General features: G+C 50.6%; 1 protein-coding gene across 3 annotated transcripts; it reads left to right on the top strand.

The window, feature by feature from the left end:
* On the top strand, positions 1-7,086 carry LOC144274497 (uncharacterized). Of its 3 annotated transcripts, none has more exons than XM_077833353.1 (5): positions 1-201; positions 425-512; positions 1,033-1,159; positions 1,784-1,897; positions 2,185-7,086. In XM_077833353.1, exons 2-5 carry the CDS (start codon positions 489-491, stop codon positions 5,442-5,444), a joined length of 3,525 nt encoding a protein of 1,174 aa, XP_077689479.1. In that variant the 5' UTR covers positions 1-201; positions 425-488; the 3' UTR covers positions 5,445-7,086. The 3 variants fall into 3 exon arrangements, with proteins under 3 accessions (XP_077689479.1, XP_077689476.1, XP_077689478.1); XM_077833350.1 differs by lacking the exon at positions 1-201 and having other exon boundaries at positions 484-512; positions 2,185-5,486; positions 6,795-7,086; XM_077833352.1 differs by lacking the exon at positions 1-201 and having other exon boundaries at positions 484-512; positions 2,188-7,086.
* Positions 7,087-16,081: the final 8,995 nt, after the last annotated feature.

The raw sequence follows: 16,081 nt of genomic DNA, 5'->3' as shown, positions 1-16,081 counted from the left end.
CTCTGGCTCCCGGCGAGATCCCCGCGCCCCGGCGGCTGGTGCTGGGAGCCCGGAGCCCGGGCTGCAGCCGGGAGAGGGGAACCTCCAGCCGGGCCCTGCCCGCTGCTCCCCGGGAGCCTCTCCCAGGGCAGAGCCCCCAGCCCGGCCAGGGCCCCTTCCCCGCCCGGCCCCTACCCCGGGGGGGCCCCGCTCGGAGGGAAGGTAAGAGAGACCCTCCCATCCCCCCCTTGCAGCGGGCCCCCCCCCGTCACATCTGGGCTGCAGGGGGAGGAGGATAAAGAGGGGCCGGAGGCGGGTGCAGGGGATGCCGGGGGCAGGCTGGGATGGGGGAAGGGGTGCACTGAAGGGAAGATGGGGCAATGGAGGAGGATCTTCTGTGACATGGACAGAAGCCCCTTTCTTAACCTCCCTCTCGCCCCGACAGGCTGAGGAATCAGGTCCACGTTTCACTAAAGATCGGCCAGTCTTCCAGAGGAGAGAGAAGGGAAATGGCTGTGATGGAGCCAGCTCAGGTAGGGGAGTCTCAGGGCGCTGCTGGGCGGGGGAGGGAGGAGTCAGGGTTTGATAAACCTACTGATTTACTTAGTAGGCCCATTGTAGCAGGGAAAGGGGGAGGGGACATTCCCCCATTTCTCAGGCAGGATATAACCACCTCGGCAGGGCTGGGAACATTTTCCAGGCTCCCAGTGCTGGAGCCTGACCCCACTTGCCCAGGGCTCCTGTGAAATACGAAGGGAAGCTGTCGGGATTCCTGCCCCTGTCCCCGGCTCAGAGTTCTGCTTCCTGTCCCAGTCTGTGGCTGGCAGGCGTGTGGGAAATGAGAAGATCCTGGCGTGCTCCGTGTCCTGGGGCGGACAGGGAGCTCTCACCTTCTCCACCCCCTGAAGCCTCCTGGCTGCTCTGAGCAGGGTGTGGGTGGGATTCTGCTACTCTGGCCCTCCCACCGCTTCACTTTTTTTTTTTCCTTTCCCATGAGTAGTGGGATTGTGTCTGGGGCAGCAGGTGCTGAGAGGGGGACTCTTGGTGTTTCAGACGCCGGTGACCTTCGAGGAGGTGGCTATTTATTTCACCCAGGGGCAGGGGGCTCTGCTGGACCCCGCTCAGAGAGCCCTCTACAGGGACGTCATGCAGGAGAACTACGAGATGGTGTCCTCGCTGGGTAAGAGATTCCCATCCCCTCAGTTATTAGAACCTGTGGGGTCTACGTGTCTTAATGTGGTCAGGTTTTTCCCTGGTCAGTTAGTGCAGAGGCGAATGGGTTCCATAATGCACAGCTGCCATGTGAGAAATACATGCATTTCGGTGCCCTCTCCACTGGGACACGGGAGTCAAAACCCAATGGACAAGCTAAACCATCCCCACCCCTCCAGCTTTCAAAGGGGCATAAATCCGCATTGTCTTGTGTGTGTTGTTTCTTGGCTGCACATACAATCCCTGTTCATCTCCCGCCTTGGGAATAGCTCCAGGCATGGGGGGGGCTCTGGGCTCTGCAGGTTTAGAAAGTGGCAGGGTCTTAAGTGCAGACCTGTGTGTGAGTCAGCAAGGCCCCCAGAGCGCACAGATCCTGGGAACGCCTAGTGAGGGTGTAGTAATAATTCAACTCACCTCCCCAGACAACGTCCTCTGCGCAAGGGGGCTCAGTGACCCTGTTCCCATCCTCTTGGATTCCACGTTCCTCCAGCAGAGCACAGGGACAGGTTCCACTCACGGGACATCCTTTGTGACAGATCCTCCACCAATGCTCCATGCACCCTGATCTGGACTCATTTCACCTTCTGCACAGGATTTCCCATTCCCAAACCTGAGCTTATCGCCCGGTTGGAACGAGGGGAAGAGCTGTGGGTGTCCGATCTCCAGGATTTCAAGGACAGAAGGCTTCTGAGATACAGAAGCACAGGTGAGCCCTCACAGAGAAACCATCTAGGGAATGAAGGAAAAGTTGAGAATCCCAAAATATGATGTGAGTAACGCCCTCAGTTCTTCTTCATCTCACTGAGAGCAGGGCTATGGTCAGCAGATATTGCTCACGCCATTCCACCCTTTCCGTCTCTCCTTCCTTGTAAGTGTTAGGGTGGGATGTGGAGGCAGAATCCAATTGCTCAGTCTTTGTGTTGGCTTTTCGCTCAGTGCTATTCCTCTTTCTCCCCAGCACAATGACTCCTCTCTGGATTGTGTCTCTCCCAGCAGGTGCTGAGCGAGTGAGTGAGAAGAAGGAGGGGAATCATCATGAGGCAGTTCCTGGGGAAGTGGAACCACAGGGGACCTTTTTGGGAAGAGCTGAAGGGAATTTTTCCCATTGCTGGAATCAGGGAGAAGCCTGGGGAAATTGGCACAGGTCAGAGAGGCTTCTGATAAATCAACCCAGGAAGAAAGTGGATGAATCTCTGACCGGTGGGGGAGGAGACGAGAATCCCAGAGAGCAGCAGACAAATCCTAAGGAAGAGACACCCTGGCACTGCCATGAGTGTGGGAAAGGATTCATTGTGAGATCACAACTTGTTACACATCAAACAGTCCATACAGGAGAGAAACCATTTCAATGCTTGGACAGTGGGGAAAGCTTCAATAAGCACAGAGATCTTAATAACCATGGGAGAAGTCACACTGTAGACAAGCCCATTCAATGTGTTGAATGCGGGAAATGTTTCAGTTCAAAGTCAGCACTAGATTCACATGAGAATAGCCACACAGGAGAGAGACCCCACAAGTGCTTTGACTGTGGGAAAAGTTACAAGTGGAAATCAGACCTTGTTCGTCATCAGGCAATCCACACAGGAGAGAGATCCCACAAGTGCTTGGACTGTGGGAAAAGTTTCACTTCGAGTTCAGGCCTTGGTTATCATCAGAAAAGCCACACAGGAGAGAGACCCCACAAGTGCTTGGAGTGTGGGAAAAGTTTCACTTCGAGTTCAGGCCTTGGTTATCATCAGAAAAGCCACACAGGAGAGAGACCCCACAAGTGCTTGGACTGTGGGAAAAGTTTCACTTCGAGTTCAAGCCTTGTTCGTCATCAGAAAATCCACACAGGAGAGAGATCCCACAAGTGCTTGGACTGTGGGAAAAGTTTCATAACAAAGTCACACCTTGTTGAACATCAGGCAGTCCACACAGGAGAGAGACCCCACAAGTGCTTTGACTGTGGGAAAAGTTACAAGCGGAAATCAGACCTTGTTCGTCATCAGGCAATCCACACAGGAGAGAGACCCCACAAGTGCTTGGACTGTGGGAAAAGTTTCGTGCAGAAGTCATACCTTCTTAAACATAAAACAATTCACAAAGGAGAAAGATCCCTTAAGTGTTTGGAGTGTGGGAATAGTTTCACAGTGAGGTCAAACCTTATTAATCATCAGAGAATCCACAGTGGAGAAAGACCCCACAAGTGCTTGGACTGTGGGAAAAGTTTCACTTCGAGTTCAGGCCTTGGTTATCATCAGAAAAGCCACACAGGAGAGAGACCCCACAAGTGCTTGGACTGTGGGAAAAGTTTCACTTCGAGATCAGGTCTTATTTATCATCAGAAAAGCCACACAGGAGAGAGACCCGACAAGTGCTTGGACTGTGGGAAAAGTTTCACTTCGAGATCAGGTCTTATTTATCATCAGAAAAGCCACACAGGAGAGAGACCCCACAAGTGCTTGCACTGTGGGAAAAGTTTCACTTCGAGATCAGGTCTTATTTATCATCAGAAAAGCCACACAGGAGAGAGACCCCACAAGTGCTTTGACTGTGGGAAAAGTTACAAGCGGAAATCAGACCTTGTTCGTCATCAGGCAATCCACACAGGAGAGAGACCCCACAAGTGCTTGGACTGTGGGAAAAGTTTCGTGCAGAAGTCATACCTTCTTAAACATAAAACAATTCACAAAGGAGAAAGATCCCATAAGTGTTTGGAGTGTGGGAATAGTTTCACAGTGAGGTCAAACCTTATTAATCATCAGAGAATCCACAGTGGAGAAAGACCCCACAAGTGCTTGGACTGTGGGAAAAGTTTCACTTCGAGTTCAGGCCTTGGTTATCATCAGAAAAGCCACACAGGAGAGAGACCCCACAAGTGCTTGGACTGTGGGAAAAGTTTCACTTCGAGATCAGGTCTTATTTATCATCAGAAAAGCCACACAGGAGAGAGACCCGACAAGTGCTTGGACTGTGGGAAAAGTTTCACTTCGAGATCAGGTCTTATTTATCATCAGAAAAGCCACACAGGAGAGAGACCCCACAAGTGCTTGGACTGTGGGAAAAGTTTCACTTCGAGATCAGGTCTTATTTATCATCAGAAAAGCCACACAGGAGAGAGACCCCACAAGTGCTTGGAGTGTGGGAAAAGTTTCACTTCGAGTTCATGCCTTCGTTATCATCAGCAAAGCCACACAGGAGAGAGACCCCACAAGTGCTTGGAGTGTGGGAAAAGTTTCACTTCGAGTTCAGGCCTTGGTTTTCATCAGAAAAGCCACACAGGAGAGAGACCCTACAAGTGCTTGGACTGTGGGAAAAGTTTCACATGGTGGTCACAGCTTGTTAATCATCAGGCAATCCACACAGGAGAAGGACCCCACAAGTGCTTGGACTGTGGGAAAAGTTTCACTTGGAAATCAGCCCTTGTTTATCATCAGAAAATCCATACAGGAGAGAGACCCCACAAGTGCTTGGACTGTGGGAGAAGTTTCACTTCGAGTTCAGGCCTGGGTTATCATCAGAAAAGCCACACAGGAGAGAGACCCCACAAGTGCTTGGACTGTGGGAGAAGTTTCACTTCGAGTTCAGGCCTTGGTTTTCATCAGAAAAGCCACACAGGAGAGAGACCCTACAAGTGCTTGGACTGTGGGAAAAGTTTCACATGGTGGTCACAGCTTGTTAATCATCAGGCAATCCACACAGGAGAAGGACCCCACAAGTGCTTGGACTGTGGGAAAAGTTTCACTTGGAAATCAGCCCTTGTTTATCATCAGAAAATCCATACAGGAGAGAGACCCCACAAGTGCTTGGACTGTGGGAGAAGTTTCACTTCGAGTTCAGGCCTGGGTTATCATCAGAAAAGCCACACAGGAGAGAGACCCCACAAGTGCTTGGACTGTGGGAGAAGTTTCACTTCGAGTTCAGGCCTGGGTTATCATCAGAAAAGCCACACAGGAGAGAGACCCCACAAGTGCTTGGACTGTGGGAAAAGTTTCAAGCAGAAGTCACAGCTTGTTAATCATCAGGCAATCCACACAGGAGAGAGACCCCACAAGTGCTTGGACTGTGGGAAAAGTTTCAAGCAGAAGTCACAGCTTGTTAATCATCAGGCAATCCACACAGGAGAAGGACCCCACAAGTGCTTGGACTGTGGGAAATGTTTGACTTGGAAATCAGCCCTTGGTTATCATCAGAAAATCCATACAGGAGAGAGACCCCACAAGTGCTTGGACTGTGGGAAAGGTTTCATACGGACATCAGACCTCGTTTAACATGGAAGAATCCACACAAGATGTAAATTTCTGTGACACATGGTAAGAAAGGGTTAAGCAACTTGTATGTAATTGACTCAGATTCAACTTTTAGAGAGAGATTTTAAAAGTGTTTCCTCCTTCATGAAGCTAGAGTTTGAAATGTAAAGATGTTAAAGACTTGGAAGAGGGGTAACTGTCATGGTCTATGTTTAGCTATATCTTTTTCGAGGTGAAGAATTTATGCAAAGGGTTCCTGTATTCAGAGATTATACCCATCGCCCATGTCACCTGCCCAATTCCAGCTCCCTCTCCTTGAAATCACTGAGGTTAGGGGCTGAAGGATGGAGGGAAGGTTTATAGCTGAAATCACCGAAATGTGTTTTGCAAGGTTAATATCAGTGTGATCTGTTACTCTCTTCTGCTCGGACATTTTCTCTGGGGATCCCGCAGACAGAAAGGAGCAGGTGTTACCATCTTGGGTTCCGATCCCAATGGTGACTGTCTACACTAGTAATTCTCAAACTGTGGGGCATGTCCTCCCAATGGAGGCAGAGGAATATGTCAAGGGAGGCGTGACCTCCGGCTGGGACTCTTGAAGAAGAAACTGGCCTATCTGGGAGGTGGGGATGAATGCTCAGGCTCTCAAAAGCCAGGTGGAGCAGTAGGGCGGAAGTCAGGGTGGCAATGGGGTGATAAGTCTGCTGTGAACAGTGATATTGAGGAATATCACTTTTCACTCGGTCACCCTTACTTCTGTGCTGCTAAGCAGCTGGAGGCCTTCAGAGCTGGGCGCATCGCCAGCAACGACTCTGCCTTTAGAGCTGGGTGGCCATATATGTGCTTGTGAGGGCGAGGGCGGAAATGACCGCACACACAAAGAAGCGGGGGCCAATGAACCACTTTTGAGAACCACTGGTCTACACTCTTATGCTCACCACGATTACAGAAGAATAAATCTCCAAAGTATGTCTTGTGAAGTTTCACAGGAAAAGTCATCTTTGCTATCACCTGCTGAATATTATTGTCGTGTTAAAATGTGTCTATCAGCGCTGTCCATAGAGCTCTGAGAGTTTTCTGTATGTTTGTTACATGCTGGAAAACGCCCACAAACTAGCTCTTTAGAGACAATGGTACCTTCAGACCAGCTAGGTGCTAAGTGGCCCTTAATTGCTTAGCTGGCCATTTACCAGCTGTGGAGCTGTGAACAAGAGAGTTACAATTCACCAGAAGGATGGCTGGACGCTCACTTTGGCACAGACTGATTGTTGCCTGCCCCCTGGCTGGAGCTTGAACCTCAAAGAAGAGAATGGTATAAAAGCACAAGGGAGAATTGCCTCCATTTTCACCTCTCCTCTCCCATCTTTACAGATGTCAAGGATATGCCTTGAAAGGCCACAGGGGCCTTGGACTGGGGAGGACGCACCAAGGCGGGAAGGAAATCCATCCTGGGTACGAAGAACTGTGAACCGCTTGGAATAGCGGGCGGGTGCGAAAACCTGCTTGCTTCGCATTTTCCTTAGATTGGTCAAATTTAGGATTTAAAATGCATGTTTTAATTGTATAGATTTAACTAGTTCTGACCTTTCACATCTTTCTCCCTTGTGATCCCTGAAAATGTTCTTGTTCCCGTTAATAAACTGATTTTAGTGTTTTGTCTGGACCTGTGTGTTTTCATCGAAGTGTTTGGGGGATTTGACTTGAGAGAACAAGGCTGTGGCCTAATCCGACCACTTTGTGGGGGGGGGGATGACCCACTAATTATTGAGATTTTCCAGCAGAGTGAACAGACTGAGCAGTCCAAGATGCAGATTACCAGGGTGCAAGGCTGGGAGCAGAAAAGTGGCTGATGTTGCTCAGTCCTTTAGTAACTTCATGAGTGTCTGGCTAGTCACACTCAGTACAGTGCAGCCAGGAGTGAGTTTGAATGCTAATGGCTGTGTGTGACCAGAGCGTGGTTCACACAGCGATGCAGCAGGGTGGATTTGATTTAAATCATGATTTAAATCACTAGTCTGGAAGACTCGATTTAATCATGGTATTCTACAGAAAAGTGCATTTTTGGTTTTTATAATCTCAATAGATATTCTACACAACTCAGAGATAGATGTAGGTTGCATTTTTAGAAGGTACACACTATACATTTTAAAACAGATTTATTTTGAAAACTTTTCAGGTTAGTTTTACAGCTATATCAGACAATGAATGATTGTTTGGTTATTTCAGTCATGCCACCCTGTGGAGGAGAACATCACCTTAAAGACATTTAAATTGTTTATTTCACTGAAACAACAACGTTAAGTATTCTGGATTTTTTTCTTCAACAGCAAAGATATAATATTTTAACAGAAAAGCATATATCCATCGTTTCTTACATTTATCTCCAGACTTCTTCTCCTTGTCCAGATCTATTCCACCTCCAACATTCTTCTATTCATTCAACTTTTTGAAACTTTGCACTTTTGGAGAGAGGGAAGGGATTGACTCTGTGTACACAAATTTGCAGAGGGACAATAGAGGTGAGGTCTGTTATTTCTCACCTCTCTATATTATTTTAAAACATTTTGGCTGTTAACAAGCATGTTACATCTGGAGACACAAAGCCACAGTTTGAGAACTGGGAAACTAAGCATCTCTGATGGGATCTTCTAGACTGAGCACTGAGTCCCATTGGGTAGATGGAAAGATTAACCTAAATAATCTATACAGAAGCCTGTGGAATCCCATAAAATTGGGTCCCTAATCCATCAACTATTGGAACTCATGTACAAAACTTTTCTTAAACATTCCATGAATATATTGTCTCATACTATAGAATTAGAATTTACAATCCCTATTCCATGATGAGATATCTTTGAGCTACAATGTATCTTAATTAAACATATCTTTAGATAAGGTTTTTCCTCAAAAAGCATTTTATCAAAAAAAAAATCCAATTTAAATAAAAACACTGATTTTTGTTTAACTCATTGATTTTTATCCAGCCTGGGAAGCAGTGTAAAACATGCCCTGGGATGGAGAATTAAGCAGTTCAACAGTCCAGATTGTACCCTGGGGTACGTCTCACACCCGCTGTCTCCTGGGCCCCAGCATGGCACTGTTGGGCTTTCATCAGCCTGATCTTGAAAGACATGCTCAGCAGGGCAAACCAGAGAAGGGGAGCCAGCTGACATCCTCAACTCCACTGACTTTGATTTTGGCTAAATCCTGAACTCCCCCTGGTAGGTGAGCAGCTGCTGGGAGCTTCGGGCCCTTGAAATCAGGGCAGGAGCAGTAGCTGCAGCGGCAGCCGGGACCCCCGGGGCTCCAGCGGCGATTTAAAGGGCCCAGGGCTCCGCTGTGGTACCGGTGGCCGGAGCCCTTCACATCACCGGCCTGGGGAAGCTGCCCTCTGCCGGTGCGGTCAGCGGTGTCCCGGCTCTTGCCCGGTCCGCCAGACTGGATCAGACCGGCTTACTTTCACCTCTGCCAGTGGTCTAAACAATTATGCCACCCCCACTTCTGCTCTCTCTCCTTTTGCCTTCCCTCGCTCCCCCCTGCAAATCTGGCCCAGTCAGCTCAAACAACCAGAGGTTTTGGGCCAGTAGCCGGTGACCAGAGAGGCGGTGAGAGCAAGGCCTCTGCCAGCCCAATATGGAGAGAAGTTTGCCGCAGACGGGCTGATGAGCCAGCGGCCGGTGCCCGGTCAGTCCTGCAGGGAGGCTGCGAGCGAGACTGAATGGTGACAGGGGAAGTTTCTAGGCGGGATGACCCCTTACTGCTGGGAGAAGCTCCCCGAGCCCAGGGGCGGTTGGGCCCCCAGGGGGCAGGGGCTGGGCAGGGGGCTGGATTACTGTGGGTTGATCGCTAGGACCCAGGAGCGGCTGGGGGGCGGCTCTGCGGGGAGGATCGCGGGGCTCAGGCCCGGCCCAGGAAGTGACTCGCAGCCGCTGCGGGGACTCTGGCTCCCGGCGAGATCCCCGAGCCCCGGCGGCTGGTGCTGGGAGCCCGGAGCCCGGGCTGCAGCCGCGAGAGGGGAACCTCCAGCCGGGCACTGCCCGCTGCTCCCCGGGAGCCTCTCCCAGGGCAGAGCCCCCAGCCCGGCCAGGGCCCCTTCCCGGCCCGGCCCCTGCCCCGGGGGGCCCCGCTCGGGGGGAAGGTAAGAGAGACCCTCCCATCCCCCCCTTGCAGCGCCCCCCCCCCCCGCGTCACATCTGGGCTGCAGGGGGAGGAGGATAAAGAGGGGCCGGAGGCGGGTGCAGGGGATGCCGGGGGCAGGCTGGGATGGGGGCAGGGGTGCACGGAAGGGAAGATGGGGCAATGGAGGAGGATCGGGGGACTGTGGGGCTGAGGGGAGCGAGGTCGGGAATGGGGGAAGACGTGAGTGGGGGGCACAGCGAGGGAAAGGGGGGATGTGGGGAGGCGGGCGGAGAGAAGCTCTTCTCAGCTTTGGGAGTGATCAGGGGACTAACCCCTCAGGGTGCAGAAGCTACACGGAAAAAACCCAGCGTCGCCCTCCCCCCGCCCCACACACACACACACCCAGCTCTCAGTGTGTTATTGTCAGACACCCCTGTGGTGGTGGGGTTTGTGTGCCCTGAGTGTTGGGGGCTGCCCAGGGCCCTGGTCTGATTTCCCTGTAGAGTTTAGATCTCAGCCACACCAGAGTCAGACCGGAGTCACTGCTGGCTCAGGCAGGGGGGTGTGCGGATGGACCAATGGGATCAGCCTCTTCCTGCCTGCCCCTGGGGGCTGCCGGGGGAGTCCAGGGCAGCTCAATCTTCAGGTGATGCCACCAGAGGGCTCCAGCTATTGGTAAGGGAGAGGGGTTTACACTGCAATGGGGGGAAATCTCCCAAAGTGGCCCTTTTGGTTCTTCCCTTTTTTTAGCATTTGGCTCAGAGATGCTGTTACTGGGAGGGTCTTGTTGCCTGCACCCAGTGCCAGAGGCAAGCAACAGCGGTAGGGGAGGGGTTCGCTACCTGGTGTGCTTCACCCAATCATCACAACGGGGTGGAGAAGCAGAAAAGTTTATTTGAAGCTTTAAAAAGGTACAGGGAGAGTAGAATCTCAAATCCTGTACACAGAGCAGGAAGTTACACAGGCTTTTATACATCCTTTCTTCAGCATACTTATCCAATAGCAAGCTGCCCTAAGTATCCATTTAGCCAGCCAATCCAGTTCCCAGCTAGTTTCCTTGTTTTTTGTATCATTTGTTAAACTATACATAAAGCTGCTTTATTCAGCATTGTTCATCCATATCTGCCCTGTTTGGCCTTGTTTAGTGTCAGGCAGTCTGACTCTGCAACATACTGTTGCAGATCCTCAGCATAACTGCTGCGAGTGCCTCCTGGCCGGGGTGGGGGGGCAAGGACACTTGGGCCCTGACACATGAGACTGCACAGCATAACACTGGTAATACAAGCAATACAGGAAAAAGAAGTTTCAATATCAGGCTAAATAAACCACCAAGCCAAAACGACAAACCCCAGCCTGAAAACAAGGTTTGCAACCAATCGCTCTCGGGGGCAGTATAGGCAACCTATGCTCCGGCTCGGGCATGGGCCTCAGCCTGTACCACCTTTTCATAGATCTCTTAACTGCTATCATTTATATATACACACCATCGGGGCGCGACGAGGGCACAAACCCCTCCTTGGGATGCCAAGAGATAGTCCAAAGCCAGCCTGTTTAGGAGGGAAAACGTCCTGAGCTGCTGTACCTCTTTATTTAATGTTTTTACTGCTGACCCTAAATCACTAACCGAGTCCTTTAACTCTAAGTCAACTTTCTCAAGTACCATTTGCAGCCTTACAGTATAGCGGCCTGTGCATGCCATGGCTGGCCCGGTAAACAGTGGCGCTATTCCCAGTACAGAGCACCCTACCAGCTTCTCGGTTGTGAGGGAATTTTTTTATATTGCCCTCCAATGCCATAGTCAGTCGCCGCAGGGTCTTTTCTCGTGACTCAACAGAGGTGTCTCGGGCATTTCCAATCTTTCCTTTAGGCAGTGTGGCAGTTATGGAAAGATGAGGAACTCCACGAGCTATATAACAGCTACCTGTCCAGTTGGCCAGCAGCACTTTGTAAGCCTTTCGGCCACATACAAAATAGTGACCCTGTAGGGCCCAGTAAGGACTGTTTCTTAAGGGGGTTCCTGGGATATTTAAGGCTGCTTTTAGCTGTTTTTCCAAACAGTTCATATGCCCCTAAGGGGGCATCCCATCCTCCTGATTTGGTACAAGTGGGGGCGTTTCTAATTGTGCCGTTCAAATTACGCTCGCCATAGGGACCACTACAAACCCACTATTGGCTTGCTACATTGGAGATATTAACTGGACGGCAAGTTATATTTTCAAACCCTTTTTTTGTGCTAAGATTATGTGTAAGAGTTTCCCTAAAAGGGGAGGAACCATTATACCCACACTGCTGGCCTCCCCTTTTGGTCTTTATCCAATACCCATCAGCCCACTGTGTAACAACACAGGAGCTCTTTCCCACAGGACGCCCATAGTGATCAGATTGGTTTCGGGTAAAACATAACACTCCCTCAGTGAGTACTGCAACTGAATACTCCTGGTCCTGATAGGTGGCTTGCTGTAAAGAGGTCTTATTCCAGAACGGCGAGTCCGTTCTTTCCTGCTCTTTGGTGGCGGCTAATTCTGCTAGGGTCAAGGGCAGCATGTCAAGGGACATTCCCATTTTGGGGGACAGTAGAGTTGGAGCACATACCCAGCAATCAGTCTGGTTTGTTAAAGTAGCAATGTGGCGCGCAAGCAAAACAAAAGGAGTTATTCTCCCGATATGCACAGTTTGAAAATACCAATACAGAGAATAACAATGTTACCCAATTAATTATCACCAGAGTCTTTTCAACCCAGGGTCTTTAGTACCTGGGTGGGCCCATTTTAGCGTTAAGGTGCCCGCTATTTGTGTCTTTTAAACAGTAGCTTTAGCCCGAGCTTGTTACTAGATGAGGAGTCAGCAGGTTGGACGGTCCACTGTTCTGCTGACGAGGGGGCGGGTACTGCCTTCAGACGAGAGTGATGGATCCAGTCCTTGTGTCCCTCGATCTTTGCTACTGTATGGGAGACCAGCAGGACGGTCCTTTCCACTTTTCCTGGAGAGTCTCGTCTTTCCAGGTACGAACAAGCACGGAGTCACCGGGCTGTAAGGAGTGGACGGGAGAGTCCAAGGGGAGAGGCTGGGAATCCTTGGTATACCTGTGAAGAGACAAGAGAACAGCAGACAGGGAACACATATACTGAGACAAAAAACCATTACCCAACTCCCATTCCCCTGACAGAACCGGGGTGCCATTCATAGGCCATGCCCTTCCAAACATAATTCAAAGGGACTAAGCCCTAATCTACCCTTTGGGAGAACGCAGATATGGAGTAGGATGAGGGGCAAAGCATCAGGCCATCGCAGTGAGGCTTCTTGGCACACTTTTGAGAGATGCCGTTTAAGGGTCTGATTGGTACGGTCCACGACACCACTGGCTTGCGGTCTCCAGGGCGTATGGAGTTTCCAGGGGATCTGTAAGGCATTTGAGATGCTTTGGATGATTTTTGACGTGAACTGTGTCCCGTTGTCAGATTCCATCCACAGGAGGAGTCCAAAGCGAGGAATGATCCATTAACAAACTTAAGGGCCACTGTTCTGGCAGTGCAATTAAAGCATGGGAAGGCTTCTGGCCATCCGCTGAACCGATCCACTATGACAAGGAGATATTTGAACCTCTGGGTCCGGGGAAACTCAGTAAAGTCTATTTGCCACACTTGTCCGGGGCCCGGAGTGGGTTCTAGGGCAGCTGGTGGCACAGGGTGTCCCGGTCGGGGGTTATTCTTTTGGCAGACTAAGCAGTCCGCTTGTACCTGGGCAGCCAGGGGTCGGAGTCCGGAAGTGATAAAGTATTTTCCCATTAGTTGGATAAGTGCTTCCCTGCCAGCATGAGTGGTTTGATGTAGTTTCTGTAGCACCGGCCGGATCAGGCCCTTTGGTAAGAGGACCTTCCCTTCTGGGGAATGGAGCCATCCCTCCTTTTCCCGGAGACCGAGTTTGTCAGTTAGCTGTCTCTCCTCCCCAGAGTACTGAGGGGTTGGAAGCTCCCCTACTGATGGGATAAGGGCATGCATATGGGCGTTCTCAGTCTGAGGGGATGGCAGGGTGGCAGCATGCTTAGCCTCTCTATCCGCCCGGGCGTTACCTCTGGCCACATTTTGATCTTCTCTTTGATGAGCTTTACAGTGTACCACCGCCACTTCCAAGGGAGTTGTACGGCTTCTAGGAGCCGGAGGATTTGGGGCCCGTACTTGACTGGGGAGCCTTGGGCTGTCAGCATTCCCCTTTGCTTCCATAGGCCAGCATGAGCGTGGAGCACACCAAAAGCATACTTTGAATCAGTAAAAATATTGACCCGCTTTCCTTTTGACAGTTCAAGTGCACGGGTCAGGGGTATTAGTTCGACAAGCTGGGCAGAGGTCCCAGCAGGCAAACCTTCAGCTTCCACAGTGTCGTGGAGGGTCACAACAGCATAACCCGCCCTCCTTTGCCCATCTATTACGGTACTGCTACCATCAGTGTACCACTCATAATCTGCATTTGGGAGGGCTACATCCTTTAAATCTGGACGGCTGGAGTAGTGGGCATCTATGATCTCTAAATAGTCATGTTTCTGTTCCTCTGTTTCTGGCAAGAGGGTGGCTGGGTTAAGGGAGGGGCAAGGCCGTAAGGTGACTTCAGAGTTTTCTAACAACTTAGCCTGATACCGAGCAATCCAAGCCTGGGTGAGCCAAAGCCCTCCCTTTGCATCCAATAAGGCTGGGACCATATGGGCAGTATAGATTTGCATAACCCCTCCCAATGTTAGCGTCTCAGCTTCCTCAAGCACTAGGGCAGTAGCTGCGACCGCCCGGAAACATGCCGGCCAACCCTTTGCAACCTGATCCAGTTGCTTAGAGAAATAAGCCACGGGACGTCTCCGTGCTCCTAACAGCTCTGTGAGCAATTCTAGGGCCACCCCCTTTCGTTTATGTACATACAACTGAAACGGCTTAGAGAGATCCGGCAGGCCCAGAGGCGGGGCTTTTATTAACTTTTTGTTCAGGATTTCAAATGCCCTGTCAGCCTCTGGGGTCCAATAGAAGGGGTCATGATCTGCTCCTTTTACACAGTCGTACAGGGGTTTAGCCCATAGTCCAAACTCTGGGATCCATATCCTGCAAAAGCCTGCCATACCCAGAAATGCCTTGAGCCGTTTATGAGTGCTTGGGGTAGGGACTTGACAGATAACTTCCTTTCTTTCGCTTGACACTCCCCTTGCCTTAGATGTAACCTGATCCCTCTCCACCTCAGACAACAGGGTTCTCAGGAGGATATTACAGTCGTCCCAATCCGGCTTGTGACGACTGAGGCACTCCTCAAAGACTGAAATAAACCGGCTTGGGTTCGTGGAGAATTCCCCAGCCTGTGTTTTAAAAGCTGCTAGGTCTATTGGATTGAATGGCACATGGGTGTAAACTTGCATGGTGGTAGCCTGACATCCATCTGTCCCTGGGCAAGTCACAACAGTCTCGGTAAGCAAAGGGTAGAGTCCCACCGAGGGGGCAATCTCTGTAACCCGAGGCATCCTACCCTTATAAGGTGGGGGTGTGGGGGCCGAAGGGGACACCTCCTCTGCCATTACAGTGGGGGTGGGGGTCTGGGGACTAACATTAGCTACTAACGAACCAGTCGGAGTCAATTTAGAGTGCTGTAAAATATCTGGTCGAGTACATAAAGCCAGAAACAAATGCGCATACATATGTTCATTCCACTTTCTTGTTCTCTGACAGAACAGGAGTAACTGGAGGATCGTGTTGTAATTAATTGACCCTCCTGGTGGCCACCACTCCTGGTCCTCTAGTTGATATTGAGGCCAGCCAACTGTACAGAATCGTTTTAATTGGCTCTTAGTCATCGGATCCGCACTAAATACCTTCCAGTTTGCTAGAATGTATTCTAGGGGCGTACACTGTGCCCTAACCCCCGAGCTCTGTCCCTGTCCGATACCTACAGGGTAACTCTGGGCGTCCCCAGGTTCCAACAGAGCATACAATCCGGATTTCAAAGGTTCCTACCTTATCCAAGGGACCGGTTCCTCACTGTCGCCCACAGCTGCTTCTCCACTATATGAGTGCGTTGTGCCCTCCAGGCTCGATCAAATCGCGTCTCCTCCGAGGCCCCCAATGAACTCACGGGTGCGCGCTGGGCGTCGGTTCTCGCTGCAATCCTCGACCTCCAGGAGGGGTCTGGGCAAGGCTAAATAGCAGCCTCGTCGCCCACCCAGGGACGCCAAAAGCTGTTGCTGGCACCCAGTGCCAGAGGCGAGCAACAGCAGTGGAGAGGGGGTTCGCTACCCGGTGTGCTTCACCCAATAATCACAACGGGGTGGAGAAGCAGAAAAGTTTATTTGAAGCTTCAAAAAGGTACAGGGAGATGAGAATCTCAAATCCTGTACACAGAGCAGGAAGTTACACAGGCTTTTATACATCCTTTCTTCAGCATACTTATCCAATAGCAAGCTGCCCTAAGTATCCATATAGCCAGCCAATCCAGTTCCCAGCTAGTTTCCTTGTTTTTTGTATCATTTGTTAAACTATACATAAAGCTGCTTTATTCAGCATTGTTCATCCATA

Source organism: Eretmochelys imbricata, chromosome 14 (genome assembly GCF_965152235.1).
Source record: "Eretmochelys imbricata isolate rEreImb1 chromosome 14, rEreImb1.hap1, whole genome shotgun sequence".
NCBI classification, from domain to species: Eukaryota; Metazoa; Chordata; order Testudines; family Cheloniidae; genus Eretmochelys; species Eretmochelys imbricata.
Note: the sequence above shows the minus strand (reverse complement) of the source record. Positions and strands in the feature narration are given on the sequence as shown.

Bases quoted from the DNA above. Each gene is read 5' to 3' on its own strand.
- LOC144274497 (XM_077833353.1), top strand. From the start codon at position 489: ATGGCTGTGATGGAGCCAGCTCAG. The intron at 1,160-1,783 runs GTAAGAGATTCC...CCTTCTGCACAG, and splicing joins CGAGATGGTGTCCTCGCTGG to GATTTCCCATTCCCAAACCT. The intron at 1,898-2,184 runs GTGAGCCCTCAC...TGTCTCTCCCAG, and splicing joins TCTGAGATACAGAAGCACAG to CAGGTGCTGAGCGAGTGAGT.